At 46.8% G+C, this 24818-nt stretch overlaps 3 protein-coding genes and 1 long non-coding RNA gene across 14 annotated transcripts in view; 2 read left to right on the forward strand and 2 right to left on the reverse strand.

Annotated features, from left to right (window-relative positions):
- Naa60 (N(alpha)-acetyltransferase 60, NatF catalytic subunit) overlaps nt 1–19017 on the forward strand; it is a 32286-nt gene extending 13269 nt beyond the window's left edge. Inside the window, exons 2-7 of one of the 5 annotated variants that reach the window (XM_006522680.3) lie at nt 8605–8720; nt 11487–11616; nt 14108–14204; nt 14879–15113; nt 16019–16361; nt 17702–19006. In XM_006522680.3, coding sequence (XP_006522743.1) covers nt 8611–8720; nt 11487–11616; nt 14108–14204; nt 14879–15113; nt 16019–16175 — 729 coding nt within the window. In that variant the 5' untranslated portion in view covers nt 8605–8610 and the 3' untranslated portion in view covers nt 16176–16361; nt 17702–19006. Of the gene's footprint in view, nt 1–8604; nt 8721–11486; nt 11617–14107; nt 14205–14878; nt 15114–16018; nt 16372–17701 lie in introns of all 5 variants that reach the window. The other 4 variants (XM_017317155.2, XM_006522679.2, NM_029090.3 and 1 more) reach the window with 4 other exon arrangements.
- On the reverse strand, nt 9415–22889 carry Gm41410 (predicted gene, 41410). The gene is made up of 4 exons (NR_153801.1): nt 22841–22889; nt 21140–21430; nt 11465–11549; nt 9415–9650 (listed from the first exon to the last, which is right to left on the reverse strand). It is a non-coding gene; the product is annotated as a predicted gene, 41410 (long non-coding RNA).
- 1700037C18Rik (RIKEN cDNA 1700037C18 gene) lies at nt 20034–22925 on the reverse strand. The gene is made up of 3 exons (NM_028484.2): nt 22686–22925; nt 21077–21430; nt 20034–20536 (listed from the first exon to the last, which is right to left on the reverse strand). Exons 1-3 carry the CDS (start codon nt 22687–22689, stop codon nt 20379–20381), a joined length of 516 nt encoding a protein of 171 aa, NP_082760.2. The 5' UTR covers nt 22690–22925; the 3' UTR covers nt 20034–20378.
- Cluap1 (clusterin associated protein 1) overlaps nt 21430–24818 on the forward strand; it is a 35106-nt gene continuing 31717 nt past the window's right edge. For 2 of the 7 annotated variants that reach the window (XM_017317157.2, XM_006522701.4), the window contains exon 1: nt 21430–22058. In XM_017317157.2, the coding sequence (XP_017172646.2) occupies nt 21761–22058 (298 nt within the window). In that variant the 5' untranslated portion in view covers nt 21430–21760. Of the gene's footprint in view, nt 22059–22862; nt 23762–24818 lie in introns of those variants that run through there. The other 5 variants (XM_030249327.1, XM_006522704.4, XM_006522703.4 and 2 more) reach the window with 5 other exon arrangements.

Here is a 24818-nt window from a genome sequence, read left to right on the forward strand (position 1 = left end):
TTTAGAAGGCCTGTGACCTTGTTACCAGCCGAAATGTCAGGAAGAGGAAGGTCTGGGACAAAAACAGCATATAAGTACACACAGAGAGAGATGCACACACCAGTGAACTGCGAGTTAGTACAATGTGATTAAAAACTAGAGGATGCCGAAGGGCCATCGTGCCAAAGTAGTACACTGCTCATGGCAGGGAACATAAGTCTACACACCTCCTTTTAGGGTTTTTGTATACAACAAGAATAATATGCCAGATGTAAGCCCCCTGAGAGTGGGGTTTGCATTGACTCTTTAAAAAGGTTGTAGTTTGCTAGATTTTCATCTTACAGACCTAGACAACCCCACATCAGGCTTCCTGGGCTGGGTTTCCATGAAAATTGTTACATCTTGTCACAGAATTAAGTCTGGTCTGGTGTCAGCACACCAGCACCAGCATAAAACATACAATTTCGGGTTGTTGGTTTTTTTAAGTCTCAATGTGTCTTGTCCTTACTATCTTTAACCTCTTTAAGTTGTAACTTGAAGAGATTTTGTCAGTGTTTGTTTAACCACACCCACACACCCGTGTGGAGAGTATCTTTAGATTTGACTTGTCCAAGTTGCATAGCAACAACAAGCTTCTGACCAGAATGGAAGATTTCTGGATGTCAGATCTGAGGGATTAAAGATAGTCCTGAACCAAGACCAAAGGTTATCTATAACCAAGGAGTGCTTGAGAGAGGAGAGATTGTGGTGCCTCAGCGTGCCTCTTAGTGCAGTGTGGAGAAGCTCAGGAGTGCTTGAGAGGAGAGATTGTGGTGCCTCAGCGTGCCTCTTAGTGCAGTGTGGAGAAGCTCAGGAGTGCTTGACAGGAGAGATTGTGGTGCCTCAGCGTGCCTCTTAGTGCAGTGTGGAGAAGCTCAGGAGTGCTTGAGAGGAGAGATTGTGGTGCCTCAGCGTGCCTCTTAGTGCAGTGTGGAGAAGCTCAGGAGTGCTTGACAGGAGAGATTGTGGTGCCTCAGCGTGCCTCTTAGTGCAGTGTGGAGAAGCTCAGGAGTGCTTGAGAGGAGAGATTGTGGTGCCTCAGCGTGCCTCTTAGTGCAGTGTGGAGAAGCTCAGGTGCATAGAGTCCTGCATTGACGGCACAGGGAACAGACAGATGAAGACAGGAGTTGTTAGAACTTGAGTTCTAGGCCAGGCTTGGTGGCGCATACCTTTAATCCTGGCACTTGGGAGGCAGAGGCAGGCAGATTTCTGAGTTCGAGGCCAGCCTGGTCTACAGAAAAAGTTCCAGGACAGCCAGGGTTACACAGAGAAACCGTGTCAAAAACAAAAAACAAACAAACAAAAAAAAAACAAAAAACTTGAGTTCTAGGCAAGGAATGTCTGTTTGCTGGGCTCAAATAAGATGGAGGTCCCATGTACCTGAGTAGCTTAACCAACATGTCTTCTCAGAAGTGATGGCTCCTCTGTATCTACATCTCATCTTTACCGCCTCCTGAAAGGGTCTGACACCTCAGTACATCCTCTGCAGCAGGCAAGGCCAGGGTATGGACTGTATTGGAGCAAGTTCTGCTTATGTGGTATGAAATGCTTTCAGGTAAAATGCTGTCTGCAAAGTGGTGATGGGTCTGGTGCAGGCCAGTTCAGACATTGAATTTGATTCAGCAAACGGTTGTAACTTTCATAACTTCAGGGCAGACTGCCTTTCCCTGTATATCATCCTGGTCTCTGGAGGCTGACTGGCTGGATGGTTGAGGGTCTGCCTGAAGCCCAGATAACTCATGCTGTTAATTGGCCCATGTGTTTAAATGCATAAGAGTTTATTCTCTTCTCTGAGCACCAGGGGGTTGCTCAGTGTTTATGGGGTGACAAGAAAAGGTATCTAACCTGGGAGCTAGTACTTCTGCAGGAAGTGGTTTAGGATCTCGAGTAATGCTGAGCAGTTAAATAGCTAGAGTATCTCAGTCCAGAGGTGGCAGGGTCATAGCAGTAACTCTAACGTAGCCACAGCTCCAAGCTGCAGTGGCTAGGAATGTGACAGCAAGTGATGGTTAACTGTCCCATGTCTCAGCTCAGGCCCCTTTTCATGTCTTTACCTCAGTCAGTGTCCACCTGGCCAGGAGAGACCATGCACCCTCAAAATGATGGTGAGATTCAGCCAGGTGTGCCAGTGCACACCTTGGTCCCACGATTTGAGGAGCAGAAGCTAGTGGAGCTCTGTGAGTTTGAAACCAACCTAGTCTATGTAGTGAGTTTGAGGAAGGTGAAGGCTACATAGAGAGACCTTGTCTTAGAGACAAAATATAAGAATCAATTGTGTTACAGTATCAAGATTTTCAAATGTTTCTTCGAATTATAAGTAGACGACTACCTATTTTACCCTAAATAGACTTGTAACATTGCCTTTTAAACCCAGCAGCCTAGGAATAGCATGGCATTTCAGGCACTGATGCTAGAAATAAATGTCAAACACAAATTCAGAGTTCCAAGAGGGGGAGGTGGCTGTGAATAGAGACAAAGAACAAATAATGGGAAAAGGCCTTGTTCCCTTTGTTCCATAAGAAGACGAAAAGCTTGTTACTTTAAAACACTATTTTTAGAGCATAACCACACACACTTCTAATCCCAGCACTCAGGAGGCAGAGGCAGGAGGATTGTCACAAATCTGAAAGCAACCTGAGATATATAATGAATTTTCAAGTAAGCGAGGGCAAGGCCCAAGCAAATAACTAGTTTTCAAAGCTCCCAGCTTGCTTGCTTGCTTGATTGATTGCTGTGGAATAGTTATTGTTACTAAAAAAAATAATAAGAAAGAAAAAAAATGAAATTATGGGACTGGAGAGATGCTTGCAGTTAAGAATGTTTGCTTTTCTTTCAGAGGCTTGGATTTGGTTCCTAATCTACATGGGCTACTCACAACCACCTAAAACTCCAGCCTCAGGGGATCTGACACCCTCTTCTGGCCCCTTTGGTCACCAGGCACCCCAATAGAGAGCAAAAAAAAAAAATGCAGGCATTCACACAATAATAAATAAATCTTTACAATAAATACAGTGAAGCTGGTGTGATGCTTGTGCCTATAATTCCATCACTGTTCAAGCTCAGGCAGAGGGCAGAAGAGAGCATCAAATCCTCTAGAACTGGAATTAAGGGTGGTTTTGAGCTAGTGTGTAGATGCTGGGAACTGAACCTGGGTCCTCTGGAAGAGCAGTCAGTGTTCCTAACCACTGAACCAGCTCTCCAGCCCCTACCCTTGCTTTCTTTTGTCTTTTGCAGTGGTAGGGATGGAACCAGGGTCTTGTGCAGCACACCAGGCGAGTGCTTCAGCAGTGAGCAGCGTCTGCAACCCATGCATCTTCACACCTCTCTTTCTAAATATAGACGGTTTTATTTGCTTTCATGAAATAGTTACCTTAAGACTTACAAAGTTTTTAATTTTGGATTTTGTAAAGTTTCCTTGTCATTATTAGTTAAAACAACCTGTGAGATTATTTTAGTACAAAATGTGTTAGGAATTTTTATATTCAGAGTCTTTATTTTTAATAATAAAATAAGCCAAGCTCATTGCAGAAGGTTCAAACAATATGCAAGCTAGTTGTGGAGAACATAAACACCTGCCATAGTTACTGAGGAGGGTTCAGACAGGAGTGGTTCTGCTCAGTGACAGTCCCCTACTGCTGTGCAGTGGAGGGGTACCTGTGGGGCCTGAGCGCCAAAAAGGGGACTTCATGATCAGGTGGATATTTATACGAAATTTTACGCTTCCATAGGTTTGGTTTTTTTGTTTGCTTGTTTGTTTGTTTTTGGTTTTTCAAGACAGGGTTTCTCTGTGTAGCCCTGGCTGTCCTGGAACTCACTTTGTAAACCAGGCTGGCCTCCAACTCAGAAATCCGCCTGCCTCTGCCTCCCAAGTGCTGGGATTAAAGGCGTGCTCCACCACACCCGGCTTTTTTTTTTTTTTTTTTTAATTTCTAATTTCTGGAGAAACATAAATGGAAGCAATATAGAGATAAAACACTTTTTAAAAGCAATCCCCATTAAGAATGGAAAGGTTGGTGAGGCAGGGGGGCAGGTCTGCCACAGGGAGGGTACAGGTGAGATGCTGAAACCAAATCCCTCTGTCCCTGAGAGGTCTCCCTTGAACTGGGTAGCCTGCTTTCTTTCCTTCTTGGGTCCTCTACTGCTGCAGACCCTCTGGATCCCTTTGTCTGCGTGGAACGCTTCTCTGGGTGCAGATGGGCAAGGAGTTGGGGGGGGGGTGACAGACAGACCAACACGAGAGATTGTGTAGAATCTGGATGTATTGTCACAAAGTGAACACCAGTCTTATATAGTACAGAAAATAAAAGGGGTAGGAAGTCACAGCAGGCAAAGTACATTGAAGTTGCCTGACAAAACAAAGGAATGACTTCAAAAGGACTTACAGGAACCAGGTAAATGTTTACAGTAAAGATAAAGCAGTCCTGCCTAGGGTCAGCTAATGACAGGTAAGGATTTCACACCCTAATGCTACTCCTTTGAGCCTTGTGAAGGCTAGCACCAGGGGGTTCTGCTCTTAGCAGAATGCCCCCCTATTTCCTAGGCCTTGCTAAATTCTTATATGAGTGTAACTTTTAAGTATCTGGAGAATCTTCATTTGTCAGAAGAATTCACCAACTTGCTTCTAATATGCAATATAGCCTGTATTGAAGATTTTTATCTCAGTGGGATTCCTTGTTTGGGTGAGATTTGCTACTGTCCTTAGTAAATACTTTGCAGACCAGCTCTGAGCTATTGGCTCCATCTTTTGTAATGCTTAATTACTTACTGAGTAGGTAACTTCCTTACTGCATTTCTACTGGATTCCAAGCTAGTTGGCTTCTGGAACCTTGGAACACTGGCGAGGGCTTACGTATGTCAGAATTCAGTCTTAAGAGGCACTTATAATAATATAATACTAAAAGAGAGCACGTGGATCCATACACCAGACTAACTCGGGAATAGGGTATGAGTATATGGGTTAATGAGAACGTCAAAACTCCAGGAGGTGAGTTTCCATGAAACTCTTTGCCTCATGAGTGGCTTCTAGGCTTCTCAGCCTGTCAAACAGACTTCACAGGAGGGCATGGCACTCTACCACCAGGAGGGGATCTTGTAGCTGTTCTCTGTACAGTAGCAGAAGAGTTCTTGGGCTGCATGAACCCTTCAAGGAAGTCTAGCTTTGATGTTAGTGAAGTATGCCAAGCAGACATTTCCCTATCTTTTTGTTTGTTTCAGACAGGGTCTTGGTAGTCCAGGCTGGTGTCAGACTTCCTGTGCCACCGAGGATGGTCTTGAACTTCTGCGCTGTCTCTAACCCAAGTGCTGGGCTCTTTTGAAACAGAGTATCAGCCAAATAAGCCTTTTCTCCTCCAGATCACTTCTAGTCATAAAGTCTGATTACAGCAATAGAAAACCAACTAAGACAGGAGACTTGTCCGAAGAGCTTCAGTGACAGGACTGTAGGGCTCCATCTCTGTATTCTCTAGAAGCTTGTTTAGTGTATAGAAATGGCACCACAGTGTGCTGCCCTCCTCTGACCTCTGCTCCAGCCTCCTGAACAAAGCCTGACTTTGCCACACAAATTTGAGAAATTAATGATTAAATAGGTTTTTAGTATGAAATGGAGAGAATTTTTGATTTAGAGATAAAAGATTAGGTCTGGACTTGGGACTTCACCATCTGACACTGGTTTTACCTGAGATGAATATGTGGCCAAATATACAGCTTACTAAGCTAGATCTATATGAAGTTGGTGTCGTGGAAGGCTGGTTTATACTATTTGATATATTGAGGTAGGTCTGGCTATGTATCACTTCTGGTTTCAAACTCATTATTATCCTGCCTGAGCCTCTCAAGTCCTGGGCTCATGATGTGCATGACCCTGTCTGACTTCCATATGTGTGTATGATGTTTTTGAAACATTCTCATATATTTCATGCTGGTCTCAAACTCACCCCGTAGCCAAGAATGCTTTGAACACCTGAATGCCTTGATTATAGTTAGTGTACACCACTAAAGATTGTACCCAGGCTTTGTACTGGATAGGCAAGAATTCTGCTGACTCAGCCATATTCTCCTCCTCCATCCTATATGGTTTTCTTAAACCCTTCTTCAGTCCCTCCTCCATAACCACTTTTTGATTGCAAATATCATCCGCTCGTCCGTGCGTGCATGCGTGCGTGCGTGGGTGTGTGTGGGGTGTGTGTAAATGTGTCTCAAATCATATATGCTCAATATATATGTTATGGGCTCCCTTCAAAGCACAGAGACTTCGTGTTTCAGAGGAATGCTGTTTGGAAACAGAGAGGTGGGTGTTTGTTTCTTGTCACTCTGCAAATTATTCATTTTCCTACTCTGAAGTTTTGGAAGCAGACAGGCAGCCATGAAGATGGCTTCTCACCCACAGGCAGCTGCTCATTTGAACAAACAAGCTGTGAATAGTATTTGCTGCTGCCTTCACCACACGCACGTGCACGCACTCACACACATGTGCATGCACATGCACACGCGCACACACACTTCAGGCCCTGAGTCCAGTTTGCTGATGTACTAGACAGTGTCCTGTATCAGTCACTAGTGTGTTTCCTTTTCTCCGTCTCCTAAAGGAAGGAGCTTAGAATTCATCTTTATTGGCTTTTCAAAACAATAAACTTTGTGTCTGTGAAATCTCACATTCTCAAGAGCCTTTGGGCTTGTGATTCCTACCTTGCACATGGGGAAGCTTTTGATAATCTTGCTCATACTTTGATTGAGGGAAGGCTTATGATAATACCTGCCTCTACTATAGACAGAAGAGAGATGAGAAAGTATTGCAGGGAGCAGTGTGGAGTCTGAGGAGGAAGGACGCAGCGGATAGTACTCTTACAAGCAAGGTAGAACTTAGACCCAGAGTAGGAAAGGGACGCTGGAGGAATAGAGAGGCAGATGTATGGGATGCCTCACACAGGTGTTGGTAGAGTGAGGTACTCTTGAAGAGAAGGGATGCCACACATTGTGTTTTCAGCCTGTCTGAGAGGAGCTTGCCTAGGCCAGGAGAAGGATGTGAAGCTGACCTTGTAGATGCTTCCCGTGACTCTTGGCAGTCATGGCTGAGAAGCTAAGGCTGAGAAGCCGCTGCCCTGAGGCCCAGGGATGCTGTATTAGCTAGGGTTGCTGTAACTCCACTACACTTCAAACAAAACAAACCTTCCCCATTTACAGTACACACCAGGATAGCTCACTCCAAAATGTTCCAGCATGTATCTCCTTGACCTGTGGGGCCTCTGCCTTCTCTAAGGAAATTAACAGCTGTTTCATAATAACTTCCGTATACTAGCCAGCCTGTGGTTTAGTTTCACTAATTTTTTTCCATTTATTTTTTTCATGATATAGGTTTAGGCACTACATTTGGCCTTAGGATCTCCTTGCCTCTCTTCATTTTGTTTGTTTGTCTTTTTTCTCTCATTTGGAGAGCCCAGATGTAAAAGGTTACATGTCTATCTGTCAGATGTCACTTCCCTTATTGCTGTATGTTTAGGACCCTCTGCAACCAGAAAGTTGGGTCTAAAGGCTATGGTTAGGTCCAGGCCTAGCAATTTTTGTAAGAACCCCCAAAAGTTTGGGCCATATCCCACTGGAGGTACAGACACTGGAGAAATTGGCTTGATGGTATGGGTCTCCTTGTTTGTACAGGCTAAGTACTTTGTGTCCATGCCTTTCACCTGCCCCACAGCAGCCCTCTCCTGCTGGTCTCTTACTCTTTGAGGAGTCTTTTTGGACTTGGAGATTTCCTCTTGAGATTCCACAGTGATGACACTGAGTCTGTCAACATTTTTACTTTTACCTAGTGGTGGCCCTGTAAAAAAAATCCTTCACCTTGGCCATGGGAGGTTGACAGCACAGTTCCTCCCAAAAAGCTAGGATAGATGTAAAGTCCTTTTCCTTTGAATTACCTGCTTCCAACTTAGAGAAAAAGAATGGCGGTTTGCCCTTTTGGTAGAGCTCAGCACTTGACTTCCCAGACCTGACCTACAAGAGTGAGTTCCAGACCAGCCTGAACAAATTAGGGAGACCCTGTCTCAAACTAAAGTGGCTGGGAGCATAGCTTGGTGGTAGGTAGTGTGTTTGCCTAGGCATGAGGCCAATGGATGTGAGCCTCAGCCCTCCCTTCCCCGCACAGTCGTTAGCATCTGGTTATTTTCAGTGTCACAGAGTTTTTCTCTTGCTAGGCAGGGAGGAGAAGCAGTATGTGACCTGCCCTCTGCCAGTGCTATTTGCCACGAGTATCTGACCATTTACTGGCTTCCACCCACCAGGCTGCTGAGTCCAGGTCTTTCTTTGAATCACTTTGCCTCCTGCAAGTGAAGGAACAGCAGTTAGATAAAAGACCAGCCAGGCAAGAGCTGTGGTCACTCCTGGGGGAAAGCTAAAGAGTGGGGTGCTGCTCCAGTGGAGAGGAGAGAGACATGGACCAGAGGCAGTCAGCTCCTCTCCATCTGCAGTGAGGGCAACCACAAGAAGATCTCTGTGCTGGGAAGCCACTAGCCGTCTCTCGTCACTCAGCTCCTGGGTTGGTGTAGAGGAACAGGTAAGCAGGCCTTCAGGTGATGCTGTTTCCTCTCCCCACAGGTGTGAATGACAGAGGTGGTGCCTTCCAGCGCCCTCAGCGAGGTCAGCCTGCGCCTCCTCTGCCACGATGACATAGACACTGTGAAGCACCTGTGTGGCGACTGGTTTCCCATTGAGTGAGTGTTGGGCTCTGTATTTCCAGTGGCTGCATGCACAGATCTGTAATTCCTGAGTCTGGAAGAGGCAAGACTGGGTCTGGCAGGACCATAATGGTCCCAAGTTGCTATGTAAAGTTGACCAACTAGGCAGTGACCCTCAGGTCTCTGTGTCTGCTGCTCACCTTCCTTAAGAGGGTCTATGGGAAATTTTACTTACAAAGATGTCTACGGCTGCTTGTAATCAGGAAACTGAGGAGCAACTCCAGTGTAAGAAGTTGGTTAGCTGTGTTAGGATATGTACATATAAAAATGCAGTGCTGCTACTAAGGCGGCATATGTCTGAAATACAGAATTCAGGAAGTGGAAGCAGGAAAAGGTCAGGGGTTCAAGGCCAGCCTGAGCTCTGAAGCCAGCTTGGGTTGTGCGAGAGAGAGCCTGTCTTTAAAAAGGGTTGTTAGTTATCCAAGAACAAAAATCTGTTAAAGAAGCATATTTACTGACAGAAGGTTCCTCCCTTTCCTTCCTCTTTCATTTACCCAATATGCAGTGAAAGCTGACTAGAGAGCAGTGCATTCCAGATTCTGCTTTCGTTTAAAAATATAAAAAAGGATAAAATATCTAGAGGATAAAACCCTCTATATACTGTACAAGAAGGGGAAGGACCGTGCCCTTCGTGAGAACCGTGGCTGATACGCTTTAATAAAAGCCAGGGTTAGCAGGAGAAGAGAATAACAGATTTATTTGACCTGGGCCTTCAGATTGAGGATGGAAATACCCATGGTGAATTCCGTTCATCAAAGCATGGGCTGTGGTGTAGAGATAGTCAGACAAACAAAGCGTATTCTCTTCTTCTAATGGAGTGAAGGTGGAAGACACAGTGAGGCCCATCTGCGTAGACTCCTCGTTGCCTCTGCAGCAGTTCCTCTTCTGGCACTGGATAGGACTCTTCTGGAGGAGAGGATTGTGTTAGTCTTGTCATTGCTATGGCTAAAATACCTGAGGGAAACAACTTAAGAATGATCAGGGTTATTTTCCACGTTGTTTCAGAGGTTTCAGGACATTGTGGCAGAGAGGGTTTGAGACGGCAGCTCACAGTCCAGTGGACAGGAAGTCAAGGGGAGTAGTAACCGAGAAGGCTACAAGCAAGCTGTTTCCCCTAAGGGCACTCCCTCAGTGAACCACTTCCTCCAGCCAAGCCCCACCTTTCCTGATTCTACACTTCCGGCGAGCCTGCAGTTCCCAATGCAGATTGTGAAACTGTCAATGTCTTCACAGACACACCCAGAAATGTACTGTACTTCCTAGTCTAATCAACCTGACCCTCAAGATTAACAGTGAGTGGTAATAGATCTATTGTCAGACAAGACTGGACAGAGAAGTTTTTCATGGCTACCTATGCAGAAAATCAGGATGGCTTTAGAGGAAAGGAATTCTTCTGGTTTCTGTGGTCCATACTGGAGTAGAAGAATTCTAGGTTACAAGTGAGAATGAGAAATAAGAGGTAGGAGGTCTGAGAGATTTACCCGTAGACCTTCACTTTGGGTGGGGATCATTTATTACCTCCCCAAAATACTACCAAATAATTACTGTCAGCAGTTTTATTGGAGTGAATTATTAGTACCTGTGGGCTCCTCCGTTTTTCCTTGCCTTATTTTTAGATTATTTTATGATAATGAAAAAACAGGTTTGGGGTTTTTTGTTTTGTTTGTGAGGAAATAGACATGAACTTTAAAGCCTCAAGGCTAAGCAAGGTGCTGTATTTAAGTCGTCGGTATTTCCTGAGTACTCATCTCACATCTGTTGCTCCATGCCGGCAGAGAAGTAGGGGCACTCCCCACTCTGCATCCGTGTTGAAATATAAACTGCCAACTTCTTAGGAATGTGGGCTAACAGTGCTTATTATGTTTTATAAGATGAAACAAACTATCCAAGTTAGCAATCCTGGGCTGGAGAGAGAGTTCAGTGGTTAAGAGCACCGACTGCTCTTCCAGAGGTCCTGAGTTCAATTCCCAGCAACCACATGGTGGCTCACAGCCCTCTTCTGGAGTGTCTGAAGACAGCTACTGTGTGTGTGTGTCTCTGTGTGTGTGTGTCTGTGTGTGTGTGTGTATTTCTTTTTTTTAAAAAAAAAGTTAGCAAACCCACTACTAAAAAGTAATCCTAAGAGTGCAGCAAGCACAGAAACAAGGCCCTGCTGAGGGATGGCTTAAGGTTGTATAGATCTACATTGAGTTAGAGGCCTGTACACCTCTCAGGTGCCTGGCTGTCAGCCTCTCTATCACTTAGTCATGTGTCGTGTCCCCACCCATGTCTAGTAAGGAATTGTAAACCCTAGTCTACATACCCATGAACTTTGGCTCTTCCTTGAATCACCTTGCCTAGTCTTCAGGGCCAGAAAGACTCAAAGAGGACCATTTTCAGTAGTCATTTCTCTCCAACCACCATACAGGTCCTGGGTATTGAACTCAAGTTTTGAAGCTTGGCTGCAAACACCTGTACCTGCTGAACCATTTTACCAGCCCTCATAGAATTCCTCACAGACCACCTAAGTATTCACAGGTCACTAAGGGCTCTAAGGTCTCAGCTCATACTGAGGAGCAGGCTGCCGTGTGCTATCCCTCCAGGAACTATTCTGTGGAGACGATTTCGTTGGAGGGTTCCACCCTTTCACACATCTTTTACATAAAAAATTCCCACATGGGCAGGTAGCTTCTTTGAGACTGTAAGTGATAGGCCAGGTAGCCTGGGTCCCTCTGACTCACCTGAGTATGCTCTCTCCCTCAGGTACCCAGACTCATGGTATCGTGATATCACATCCAACAAGAAGTTCTTCTCCCTTGCTGCAACCTACAGAGGTGCCATTGTGGGAATGATAGTAGCTGAAATAAAGAATAGGACCAAAATCCATAAAGAGGTAAGTCTGTGCTCCAAAAGCTTGGCCTTGTGATGGCTGAAAGGGATGTTTCAATGGGGTCACATTGCCAGCGCTGGCCTCTGTTCTCAGCAGCTTGTGACCAGAGGGGTCAGAGTAGCAAGTCAAATATGTCTGTATGTGGGGGTATATACTTACAAAAACCAAAGAGGATCCCCCTGGAGCTAGAATTGTAAGTGGTTGTAAGATGCCACTATTAAACTCATGTCTGCAAGAGAATGCTCTTAACTGCTGAACTCTTTCTCCAGCCTGTATTTTTGTTCATGGAATAATATAATGAATAAGTCCACTAGTGGACCTAATAAGGTGAGCATTTTGAAGTAAGAACAAGCAGAAATGACACGTTGGGAATCTGACCCATTGCTGTGTGACACGCAGATGCCTGTGATTTGTGCTTTTGGCACTGTTACAGGAGCCCCAATAATGCTGTAATCTGTTGAGGAATATGCTAGGTTTCAGTTAGGGATTAGTGAAAATGTATTTTCTTTTTACTCAATTTTGTGGACTACTTAAAGAACTACCTCAGAACCCTCAAGGATTTGAGCAATTACTAAGTGCAGACTGGAAGACTTTAAGTGCAGCTAAAAAGATCTTTGTGGTTGATTACAGTGGGGTTTCTCCTGTTAATTTTGGTTGTAGCAATGGAACAGAATTTAGTTTACCACATTCAGGAAAGGAACTCCTACCAACCAGCAAATGGTTTTGTTTGGCTTAAGGTTATTTTTGTTTCTTTTTCTTTTTCCCCTTCCTCCCTCTTTCTCTTTGTTTGTTTGTTAGTTCCTTTCTAGACAGGGATTCATTAGTTAGCCTGAGACTCAGATCCACCTGCCTTTCCATCTCAAGTGCTGGAATCCAAGATGTACACCCTACACCCAGCCTGCTTGAGGTTGTTTCTTTGGAAGTGAGGGAAGTGAGTTTGGAGCAGCACCCTGGTGGTAGAGTGCTTGTCTAATATAAAGGAGACCCTGAGTCCCATTCCCAGAGGAAGAGGAAGAAACATGTCTTCCTAAGATCCCAGACCACTGTGTGCACAAACTTTATATCTTAGCACATTATTTGGGGGAGGTGGGGTAACAGATATTTTAGTTCTGATTTTTTTTTGTGGGGGTGGTCTTTTGTTTTTTTCTTGTCTAGCCCAGCCTTTTCCTGATCCACCACCTCACAGTGTTCATTGCTTAGGCAGAGAGAGGGTACTCGGGCCAGCATCCCTTGGATATTCCTTGTATTGAATCTGTTTCACCTGCCCATACCTTGTTTCTTGATGATCCCTCCCTGGGACTTTTTCCTAGTGACTGTCTTCTTCCACCATGCATGCTGTCTGAGGGCCTCATGATTATGTTTACTCTTTCCATAGACTTGGGGGCCCTTCCCTGTCTATTTTTTGGGCTACCATCATCAGCCAGGGCTTCTGTTAACTAGAGAAGTAAATTTATCCCCTCCCCACATTTGCTTTGTCCAGGTTCACTGTAGTATTGAGTTCTAGGCAGGGAGCAAGGAGCAAGTCCTGGCTCAGCCCATGCCTAACATATAGGAGCTACTTGATAAATGAGAAGCAGAAGAGCCAAGTTGCCCAGTGTCCTTTCTTGGAAGGGAAGCCTTACACATGCTACAGCTCTCTTATTCTTAAGAGGTGGGACTATCATGAGAAACTCATGGTCAGAGTCGGGACTTTCTCATGAGGCATTTTTGTCCGTAATCAGATAGATTGGTGGAGCAGCATGCTATAGTATATCTCAGTGTGCTGCTCTGCTCAGCATGCAGCAGAGCAGGGGAGAGCTGTCGTCTAAATTGCTCTGTGGTCACCGGCACAGCATGGTTTCCTTTATAAGCCTTTAAAGCTTTGCACCTGGTCTGGCAGGATGGTTCAGCAGTACAAACCAGACAGGCTGAGTTTAATTCCTAGCACCCACGTGGAGGAGGAAGAGAACCAACTTCCGTGGATGTCTTCTGAGCTGTGCTTCGCATGTGCCCTCTCCCCTGACTCACAAATAAACGTCACACAGCTTTCCACTAATCCACCATCTCACAGCATGGTGGCTGTCACTGCTTGTTGACAGCCTAGATATGACCACTCTTGACAGTCATTTTTTTTTTTTTGTTTCTCTCTTAGGGTGCTAGGATCAGACCGATGACCTTATGTATGCCAGACATGCAATCTACTGTTAAGCTACATCCCTGCTCCCAGCCATTGGCTTTTAGCCTGTTGTAATGACTGGTTCTGCCATAAAGTCCCAGTCCACCATCTCTGAGATGTTCCTCATAAGTGCCCGAACTGTAGCAGCCTTCTGCCAACAGGGCCTGAACTTAATCGTTTGTGTGTCAGTGGGGCTCTCCTTGCCTCTTTGTTATCCCCCTGCCCACCTTGTGGCTTCCCACCTCAGGATATGCAGAGTGGACTTGTAGATATGCAGATGGGGTCTGTCTTGAGCCTGTGCACCCGAGTTGCCCTAATTTTCTCTAACTCTCTCTTTAGGATGGAGATATTCTAGCCTCCAGCTTCTCTGTGGATACACAAGTTGCATACATCCTCAGTCTGGGAGTGGTGAAAGAGTTCAGGAAACACGGCATAGGTAAGAAGCAGAGAGTTCATGGTTTAAACCACCCCTCCCCTAGCCAGTTAACACCCTTGTAACCCAAACTAGTCACTTCTTCTGAGGTCTTCATCTTAGAGGACCCTTAGTCTCTTCTTCCTTATCCCTATTTGGGGACAAATCCTGTCTTCCTGTCCTCCCAGTGTGTCTCCCTAGGACAATCTCAGGGAAGAACAGACCTCCCTTACCTCTCCTGTTGCCAGACATAGTCGTGATCTATTGGCAAGATATTCTCAGTTCAGAATAAGAAACATAAATGAAGTCATGGCACTCTGCAGCATTTATCAGACCCTTTGTTATCAAATTCCTATCTACTCTATAGAGCACACAGCAGGGAGTAGCAGTCCTCTTTTTTACCCAGGCCTGCCTTTCCCACACTCTCTGGGTTCTGGTTTACACTTTTTGCTGTTTGAAAGGTTGGCAAATGTCCACTGTGGTCCCAGAGCTCCTCCAGGATACATCTCTGGCCCACAGTGGCATGCACTTCATGGGCTCTGTGTAGCTAGGATCTTTTAGGGGCTTTAATAGTGGAAGGTAACCAGAGGTTGGTTACAGATCTGGGAGTGTAACCCTCTAGACTCCTGCAGAAGCCATGCTTGCTTCTATGTTCTCTTAACTGCCCTGCTGTGGGAAACCTTCATCTCCTTTCCCAGGTTCCCTTTTACTAGAAAGTTTAAAGGATCATATTTCAACCACCGCCCAGGACCACTGCAAAGCCATCTACCTGCATGTTCTCACCACCAACAATACAGCAATAAACTTCTATGAAAACAGAGACTTTAGGCAGCATCACTATCTGCCCTACTACTACTCCATTCGAGGGGTCCTCAAAGATGGCTTCACCTATGTCCTCTACATCAATGGCGGCCACCCTCCCTGGACCATTTTATATCCTTTACTGCTGGAAGGGATCAGGAGAAGGCTTTATGATTTCCTGGCTAGAGGGCTAGAGAAACTGTGGCCACCTTTGGGTGACAGTCAGTGGCTTAGCTTGCAGCATTGTTCCTTGATTAGCTCATAGTATGGGCAGGTTGGGTGTACCTGATTGGTTGCATACATTAGGAAAGCTGGCACTCCCTGGCAACTACAGCCCAGCAAGGAGGTTAAGTTTTAACTCTGGGCCCAGGATTAATTCATCCATTCAGTATGGAAAATACCCTGTTCTAGAGGTTAGCAGTAGACATAGGAGATACAAGCCTGTGCAGCCTGTGGTGCAGAGAAGGAAGGAAACAATGGCAGAGCAACACTTGAGTTCAGGCCTTGGAGTTGTTTTCTCCAAGGTGTATTCACTCACCCCCAGTTCTCCCCACTAATGATGTCCTTGTTTGGTGGGAAGGAAATCAGATGTTCCAACAGTCATAGGGCAAGATATACCACATGTGCCTGTGTGTGTATGTGTGCGCGTTATAGAAATGATTCATTTTAGAGGAAAATAAAACAGGAAAGAGGTGATCCAAAACTCCATAGGCCTAGTTCACATGAAGTCAGGCAGGAACAGTCAACCAGGGGTTAGCACTACTAAAACATCTTGTTGGGGTGGGCTCTGCCCCTCTGCAGAACTAGGAATACTTGTCATGTAGATCCTACCCCTATTCTTTATTCATTTCCTTATGATGATTGTCCTATGTGGCTCCACTACACTAATTCCCAAATTAATGGTCTATTTAAAGAGCCTTTCTAGTATTCTCTAGGGTTTAATAGGCCCTTGGCTTCCAGTTGAATGCAGTGTGCCATATGGGTACAATGGCAAGGCAGATGGGGGCACATGGAATATCTTCCTTGACAGAGCCCACAGACTACATCCAGCACCTGGGCTCAGCACTAGCCAACCTGAGCCCCTGCTCCATCCCACACAGGATCTACCGCCAGGCCCACAGCCTGCTCTGCAGCTTTCTGCCATGGTCCAGCATTTCCACCAAAGGTGGCATAGAGTACAGCCGTACCATGTAATGCCATTGGGGCAGCCTCCACCAGGCCTCTGTCCTCAGCACTTTGTGGAACCTGTTTTCCTGTCTGTCTGACTTTTGCTGTCCTTTTCGAGGAGCTGGTGGCCACCTGCCGGCCCATCAGCCTGCCCCAGCTGCAGGCCCGGTGCTATGCTGGCTCAGGAGCAGAATATATACTGGTCATCAACAGGTAGGAACAGGTAGGACCTGGGGAGTCTGATGCTTGCAGCAACAAGAAGTCTCTAGGCAGGTTACTCGTGAACAGTTCATAGGGGGTCCAGAAGCTTTTTGAAGAGCAAGTGACCAGAGACCTCAAACCACTTGCCAGAACCCTTTACTCCTTGGGCTTTGTGTGTTCATGTACATATGCATACACATGTGTACATTTGTGGAGCATAGAGTTCAACATTGTGCATTTTCTTCAGTTATTCCTTAATTTTGAGACAGGATTTCTCTATGTTTTTTGTTTTGTTTTTTGAGACAGGGTTTCTCTGTATAGCCCTGGCTGTCCTGGAACTCACTTTGTAGACCAGACTGGCCTCGAACTTAGAAATCCACCTGCCTCTGCCTCCTTGAGTGCTGGGATTAAAGGCGTGTGCCACCACACCCGGCATGAGACAGAGTTTCTTGTGGAACTTGCAGCTCATTGATTTAACTGGACCAACTAGTGAGCCTCAGAGATCCTCTTGTCTCTGTCTCCCCAACTGCAAACCAGGTTTTTTGTACGGGTTCATGTTTGTATAGCAATCATTTTTCCAACCAAGCAATCTCTCCAGCCCCTGAGTGGCTTTTTTTCTTTTTAATGTTTTTAAGTATCTTGAGAATTTGAGGGCATTGGATCCTCTAGTACTAGAGGAGCAGGCAGTTGTGCCATGTATATGCAGAGAATTTGACCCATGTCCTTTGGAAAGAGCAACAAATGGTCGTAACCAGTGAGCTACCTCCCAAGGCCCTGAACAAAGTTTTTTCTTTTTCCTTTCTTGTTTTTTGTTAAAATGATGGATTTACATGATTTGAATATTGGAAAGTTACAGGAAGATCAAGTAACTCCTACTCGGGGCTCCAGTTACTCAGCTTCACTTTACAAGAGGCACCAAGTGATCTGTGGTCCATGCCTGCCACTCTGACACCAGTACTGTCACCAGTGCATCTCTATGTGGCATTCTCCAAAGTCCTACATGGACTTTCCATGCTGACAACTTTTACAGGAAGATAAGATTCTGCTTTGATGCAACAATTTTGATTGCTGAGAGCTGGGATCCCAGGCCGAGAGAACAGAGAATTGCAGATCTGGAAGAGACTTGGATGCTGCAGCATCCACATAGAGGCTTGATACACATCCAGATGTGAATCTTGACAGTGTTTATATTTGTATAAAGTCCCAGGAGAGCTTGGTAGCCACTGATAAAACTGGGCTGGAGAAGACCTCATGTTTTGGTATACCCTGGCTCAGCTAAATCCCATAGGCCAGATAGTGAGGTAGGTAAGCATCCTAAAGTGCCTTCACATGCCATACTCTCTTCCCCTCAGGCTCTCCTTTTTACCTGGAGTCCTTGCCCTGCCTCCATGCCCTGGCACCACCCAATGGCCTGGCAGGTGTGTCTACATTCACTGGGAAAGGGCTTGCCAGGCTTCTCTGCTCCTGCTCCTTCAGCTCCTTCCTACAAGATGGACTGAATTTTGCTGAAAACGTGGACATTTTGACCCTGAAGACACAGGAACCTTAGAATAAAGAGGCACAGCAAGGAGAATGTCAGTTTTTGTTTAGGAATGCCCTAAAGAAGTATAGATGGAAGCGTTCTTACTCCTCCATGAAAGGCTGGAAACGGGGAAGAGAAAGAGGGGCTGGCCCTTCACAAGAATTTAAAGCTTCAGGAATCAGTCCTCTGCATAGACAGTTAGATGGACAGTTCCCTGTTCCCAGTGTTCTGCCCACTTCTTCCGTCCAGAAGGACCATCCTGCCTGTTGAATCCTGGCATGCTCCACATAGCGACCACACTGGGAGCTGGGCCAAGGACAGGTAGCTGTTGGCTTCTGGATTCCTTCCATGCTTATCCTCTAGAAGCTGAAACTTCAAGGCCTGGGCTAATGCAGACAGGAGGTGGCTGAGCTCTGTGTTGACATCTTTGCTACTGTGGACCCATGGGACCTGGCCTTGGGAGTAGCAGCTGGTGCCTGTGGTCCTTCAGCCTCTGCGGCAGAGGCTTCTGTCAGTACCATGAATTGTGCTTGCAGCAGACATCTCAAGTTTCCAGCATCCCTTCCCTTGTGCCCTCAAGTGTTTGCTGTCACAGTCCTGCCCAGAATTGCTGCAGTATGACAGGAGCCCTTCAGGGTGTCCACAGCCCCTCACTGTGCCAGGCTGATGAAAAACAGCTTTATTGACAGGCCTCATTACTGAGTGCTTCCTCCCTCAGCGTCCTCCCTCAGCATCTCCTGGCTCAGGGCTCTCAGGCTGTAGAGCCAGCCAAAGGCTGCCTGGCCTCAGAGGGGGAAGGGTCCCCACAAAGGAATAGCAAGGCAGTAAAGTATCCCCCTCCCTCAACAGAACTAGCCAGCAGGTAGCCAGTCCTGACTAGTTTTGGTTGTGTGCTGAGGCCCCAGCCCTGCATCCTCTCCCTTTTCAGTCAGTGCTGATCATGTGATTTTCATTTCTGCCCTGTGTAGTCAAGGAAGAGTCTTCCAGAAGGTTCTCACTTGGGCATTCATAAATCCATCTCAAAGGCCTCTACCTGTCTCCCTTTAGTCCCATAATCATTGCAGTGTTCAGCCCAGTGTTGAACAAATTGTAGCGTGTAGTCTCATTACAAATAAATAGACTTTCATTAGTCTCATCCTGTCTCTAGTTATTGGCTCCCATATCTGTGCTTTGCCCTTGTGGGCTAGGGCTGAGGGTTGGGGAGCTTGCTGCCGTCGTCTTGATGGCTCAGCATGCAGGCAGCTGTCCTGCAGAAGCTGTGAACTTGAAGGCTTCCACTGCTGAAAGCAATCACTGGCCTGTTTGGGTTTTTTTTTTTTTTTTTTGGGGGGGGGGTGTTCCAGACAGGGTTTCTCTGTGTAGCCCTGGCTGTCCTGGAACTCACTTTGTAGACCAGGCTGGCCTCAAACTCAGAAATCCACCTGCCTCTGCCTCCTGAGTGCTGGGATTAAAGGTATGTGCCACCACACACGGCTTCACTGGCCTGTTTCTTACAGGTCCTTAGCAGCTGTCTGCCAGCTCATACCAGCACTGTCAGCTCTCAGCTTGGAGGTAGGACCTGGGCCATGTGGGCAACTTTATAGTTTTCTCCAGTCTTCCTGTCCTCCACCTGCATCATAGCTTAGACAAGGCTCCAAGGGTAATTAAGTCACATGGTCAGCAGAGGCCTTGGTCATGTTAACAACCTGTGTGGGAATGTCCCTGGTGGATGTTGATGTTATCTGGAGACAATTAATTTAGGTGGTCACAGCCTGGGAGAAGGCATTACTGGGAGGCTACAGAACATCACAAGAAAGACTTGGTCCAAGTACCTGAAATCTAGTCCAGCTGAAAGAAACTTGTGCCAGTCCTGATGGGCTCCTGTGGGGCCATAGACTCATCTAAAACCTTGATGGGGACAGTGCGGGGTCCAGGCCAACACATCTGCATTGGTTGGTGTCCTGGTTCCTTCTTTAAACTCGACCCCCATTTCGTCCTTTGCCCCGGAATGCCATGTCCTGTTTAGGCCTATTGAGACCCTGCTTGCCTGCCAGAGCTGTCACTTTCAGCAGCCTCTCATCCACAAAGCTTCCCTGGACCTGGCTCTGACTCTCCATGTAACCCCTGGAATGGATGCAGGACTATGTTAACTGGATTGGCTTAATGACAAACAAACAAGAAGGTGCAGGCCTTGGCTTTTACTGAGATTAGACCTGAGGACTCCTGGCCTCTCAGGAACCCGATTCTCTGCTCGGCCTGACCTCCCAGGTACAAGTGGCTGACCGGAGTTTGGGCAGGCTGCAAGGGCATGGGCATTCCATTTCTTCTGTCCCTCTCATGGTTCTTCTTCCTTCCTCCCTCCCTCCCTCATGCTTTCCCCAGACTAGCCCAGGTCTCCTGCTGGGCAACTCTGGGGGCCATCTCAATGGGGAGGACTGCCGCTGGGACGAACCCTTCCTCAGTAACACTGGCCTCCTCCTCCTCGGCCATCCTTCCCCTCTTGTTCCCCAGCCCTGGCACTTTGGCTCCTATGTCCTCTCCAAGGCCCCAGAGCGGGTTCTCTTGCACAAGGGACACATGGTCTCCTCCAAGGCTCTCCAGGACCTCTTGGGCCTGAGTCCCAAGCCCTCGGGGGGACCAGACTGGGAGGGGACACCCTTGGCTGGGTCCATGCTGGAACTGGAAGCTGAGGAAAGAGGAAAGAAAAGTCACTCAGAGGGGCCCAATCTAAAACATTACCTTGGGGTCCTCGGCCCTTACAACCTTCAAGGCAGTGCCTCCTTGGCACTACTTCCTTGAAAGAACTAGTGAGGGTGAGGAAGGGATGTCAGTGGGTCAAACCTGAAATGTCATGAATCCTTCATTTATAAAATGAAGGAACTGAGGCAAAGTTGTCCAAGGTCCATCAAAATAGAGAGAATAGGAACCTAGAACTCCTATCCCAGATTGTCTCCTCTGCCTTACACATCCCAAAAGGCTTTTGCTGTGGTCCTGAGACTTCAAAGGACTTATTGTGTACATTGATGTTCTGAATCAATAGTGGGGCACACGGATTAAAAAAAAAATTAAACAAGATCTTGGCCCCTGGAGCATGACATTATTTTAGTGTGTCCTGGCCACTGCATCCTTTCCTAGTTCTTGGCAGAAGGCTAGGAAATGAAAAGGCCCATTTGAGTTCCCTTCAGTCTTTCTTTCGTGTCTTTAGTCCTGCCTTAACAGAGCTTACCTGTATTTCCCAGGCTGTCCCTGGGCAAGTGGGCTTCCAGAAGGGCTGAGCAATGGCTGTTACCTGGACCCAGGGTCCCCTGTGGCAGGTCCAGGGGCCAGGGTGAGCCTTCAGGCCGTGTCAGGCTGCCCCCAGCCATGAGCCGGCCTAGCCAGTGGCTTCCACATTGGCCAGCAGGCTGCATGTGGCCTGGCAGGTAGAGAGCCAGGCTCCGGAGGTGTCGCAGTCGGAAGTTCTTGGGCTTGCTTCCCTGAGCACTGGGGCCCTGCTGCTGCTGGGCCCCCAATCCTCCCTCATAGATGTTGGGTGGTGTGTCAGGGTGGCTGGGGCGTCCTGGGGCCCAGCTCACTGCATCTGCAAGAGAGAGAGAGAGAGCAGGAGGGTGATGGCCAGTGGGAACAGCATCTGGGGGAAATGCAAGTACCAACTCATACGTAGCTTCTACTCCCTGGCTATCCAGTCTTAGTTCCTGTCTATTCCCACTACTCCGCTGCTCCCCTAACAGAGGCGCCCAAGCAGCCCAGGACTTTGGCACTGAGATCCCGTTGAGCACTTCAAGCTCGTTTTGTGCTCTCTACTCTAAAAAGAGTATGCTGGCACCAGTGTATATAAGCACAGTGGGTACAAGAGGGCATGCCTGGCCCAGTCATATAGCCTAGATCAGGAGTTACTCCCTTCCCAAGCATGCACATCCCTGGGCTCTCCCCAGTAGCTTTGGGCCCAGGTTGGGACAGTGTGGCATCTCTGCTGCTGCTCCTCCCTGCAGCCAGGCACCTTCTCTTATTCGAAGCTCAGAGAATGCACAGACCAAGGCTTCCATGGAGGGCCAGTATGGTGGGGGAGGAGTGGCCAGGCCTTCTGTGCAGTAGGGCCTGCTCTCCCCTGTCTAGGGGGTGGATCTGCAGGTCTCCCATAGCAACTGGTCCTTATGATGTCACAGTAAAGACTAGTCTTCCTGGACCTCCTAGTTTGGGAGAGTATGGTATGTCAGGGGCAAGGAGGGAGGCGGGCAAGGGAAGAGACCAGAAACCTAGGGTAAATTTGTTGATGTTAGATTCAGAGCAAGCCACATAAGACAAATTGGCTTTGGTATGCTGGAAAGTCATTCGCTAGGCTTCCTCATTTGTGGCAGGGAGAACGAGGATTTGGAGAACAAACCTGTAGAGATCTGAATCATGCTGAGAAGATGGTTCTGGGTGACACTTGTCTAATTATCCATTTTCTCATAGGTTAAGCAGTATGTAGATAATGCCAATTTTTTTCCTGTGCATTCTGACAAACTGGAACAATTATTCTGCTGGTAGAAATATAAAACTACAGGTTCTTTAGAATCTTAACTCCACCACAACTCTGTTTCATTATAGAAAATTTAGTTCTAGGTTTTACATCTAGGTGTATGAACCATTGTTTTTTACATAGATATTAATTTGCTATGGATTGCTCATTGTTTCAAAACCATTTGTTGCAAAGACTGTTCAAATGCATTGTCCCCCATGTTAGACTAGCCACGAATGTATGGCCCTACCCCACATATTTTTGTCCTTAAGTATCTACTCTTGGTCAGTACCACCGTGTTCTAGCCAAGGGCACCTTTACTTCTTGCACCTACCCATTTTCCTTATCGCCCACCCTTCCTGGCACAGCTCTCCTCTCTCCAGCCCTGCTTTTGTCGCGGTTGTCCTCGACTCGTAGCAGTCACCAAGGAGAGTTCTCTGTAGAGCCTGTGCTGACCCTGACACCCTAGGCGTGGTACACCAGCACTACCTCGCTCCACAGTTTCCAGGGCAACCTCTGGCGCGCGAGTCTGGGCGCCAATTTCCGGCTTGTCGGGAATACTGACTAGCTGTGCGTGCACAAAAGCCTTCCGGGTACAGGTCTCGAATTCTGCCCAGGGTAGGGTATCTTCGTTCCTGTCATTCTGTGGATACTTTATGAGGCTTCGACTGCGGGGTTTAGCTATGCTTTTACAAATACAAAGGAGACTCGGTCACAAAAGGTTATAATGTGCTCCATATATCAGTGAGGTAATGAGAGTTCCAACGGGACCAGAGCCAAAAGCGCTCTCTGAAAGACTATGACGTTGCGCAGCTCGCAAGGTGCTTGGCGCCACCTGTTGGTCTGTGTCCTGCGCTTGCGCTCACCACCCCTCTTCGCTTCCTGTCCTGTTTGGCCTGGTCCGCACGCTGTCCAAGGCCTCTGAGCGTTGCTATAGAGACCGGAGAGCGCTGGGCCTGCGAACTCTACAGAGACGGGCAGCGGCGCCCCAGTGGACTCTTGGGGACCAGAGCGCCATGTCTTTCCGCGACCTCCGCAGTAAGGCTGCACCCGGCTTTCCCGTGGGCTTCCCAGGATCTCGAGACTCCCCTGCCGGACCCCTGCCAGAGCCGTGGGCCCAGGCAGGCCGTGGGTCCCTGGGCCAGCCAGGGGCTGACAGAACTTTACAGCACCTTTGGAAAGTTCGGTCCGTCACTGGCCACGTGTAGCTAGAACACTGGGAATGTGTCTCGAGCCGCTGAAGAACTGAATGTTTAATTTCACCTCATTTTATCTCTGGTTGTCACGGCCACATTTGCAGCCGCATTAGAAAGGTCTTGCGGAAATGGAGACTTCTTCTGCATTTAGTTTGTAGAAAGAACCAGTAAAGCCGAGGAAGTGGCCGGATGAATGGATGGCTAGTGCTGCTAGGTTGTTTTGTTCATTTTTGAGGGTTTGTTTTGTTTGTTTGTATGTTACAATCTGTCACATGCTGTCCTCTATGTGGGCAATATTTCATTTACTCCTAGCAGGTTTGTGCCCTGGTTAGAGATGAAACAGGCAGCAAGAGGTCAAAGTAATTGAACGAGTTGCTTTAGAGTTTGAATCCAGCTTGCCTGAATGCCAAATACTGGGCAGAGAACTTGGCTAGAGAGTGGGGAAGCAGACTACTCTTACTCGTTATACTCTTTGGGGGAAACATCCTTTTTGTGGCAGGTGATTATATTTCACCCTTATTGTTCCTAGTTTTAACTGCAAGTTAAGTAGTATAGCTACCCCTGGTTCACACAGCTAGAGTGATGGGACTGTGTGACCTAAAAAATCTTACTTCACTTACAGAAGAGTAGCAGCTATTAGGGTCGTGTTGTCTAGGGTTTGAGGGTATTTGAAACAGTGTAATTATGACTGTCCCACGTAGTTTTTGATGAGGCTGGCACTTTACTGGGATCATTGAATAGTGATCATTGTACTGGAAAGAATATTTAAAAGGAGTATTTCAGAATTTATACTGATTTATATTTTTTTACCTTAAATAAATGCTGTATAGTGTGTAATCTATGAGACTGTCACCATTTATAACAGTGGAGAACTTGATAGCTACTACTTAGCTAAAAGGAGTGTTTAGGCAAAACCTGACTTTTTTCATAGAGGTATAAGGAAAAGCTGCAATATAAAGGGTATACATATATGGGATATATGTGTGTGTGTGATATAAGGGAAAGAAATAAGGGAAGGATGCTTCCTATCTTTCTACCATCTCTTCGTGACCTAGCAGAGTCTGCCTGCCCTGCTTTGTTGCCCAGATAGATTGTTTGGAATGCTGAATGTACATTTTGAATACCCGTAAGCATGAGTAGACATTACATTGCCAGGAACCATGGTCAAGATCTCAGCATATTGTAAGAACTCAGAAATGTTGGTTGTTTTCTTGCTTTCTTGCTCTCTTTTACTTGTTTTTCAAGACAAGGTTTTTTCCTGTCTTGAACAA

Source organism: Mus musculus, chromosome 16, assembly GCF_000001635.26.
Source record: "Mus musculus strain C57BL/6J chromosome 16, GRCm38.p6 C57BL/6J".
In the NCBI taxonomy this organism is placed as follows: Eukaryota; Metazoa; Chordata; class Mammalia; order Rodentia; family Muridae; genus Mus; species Mus musculus.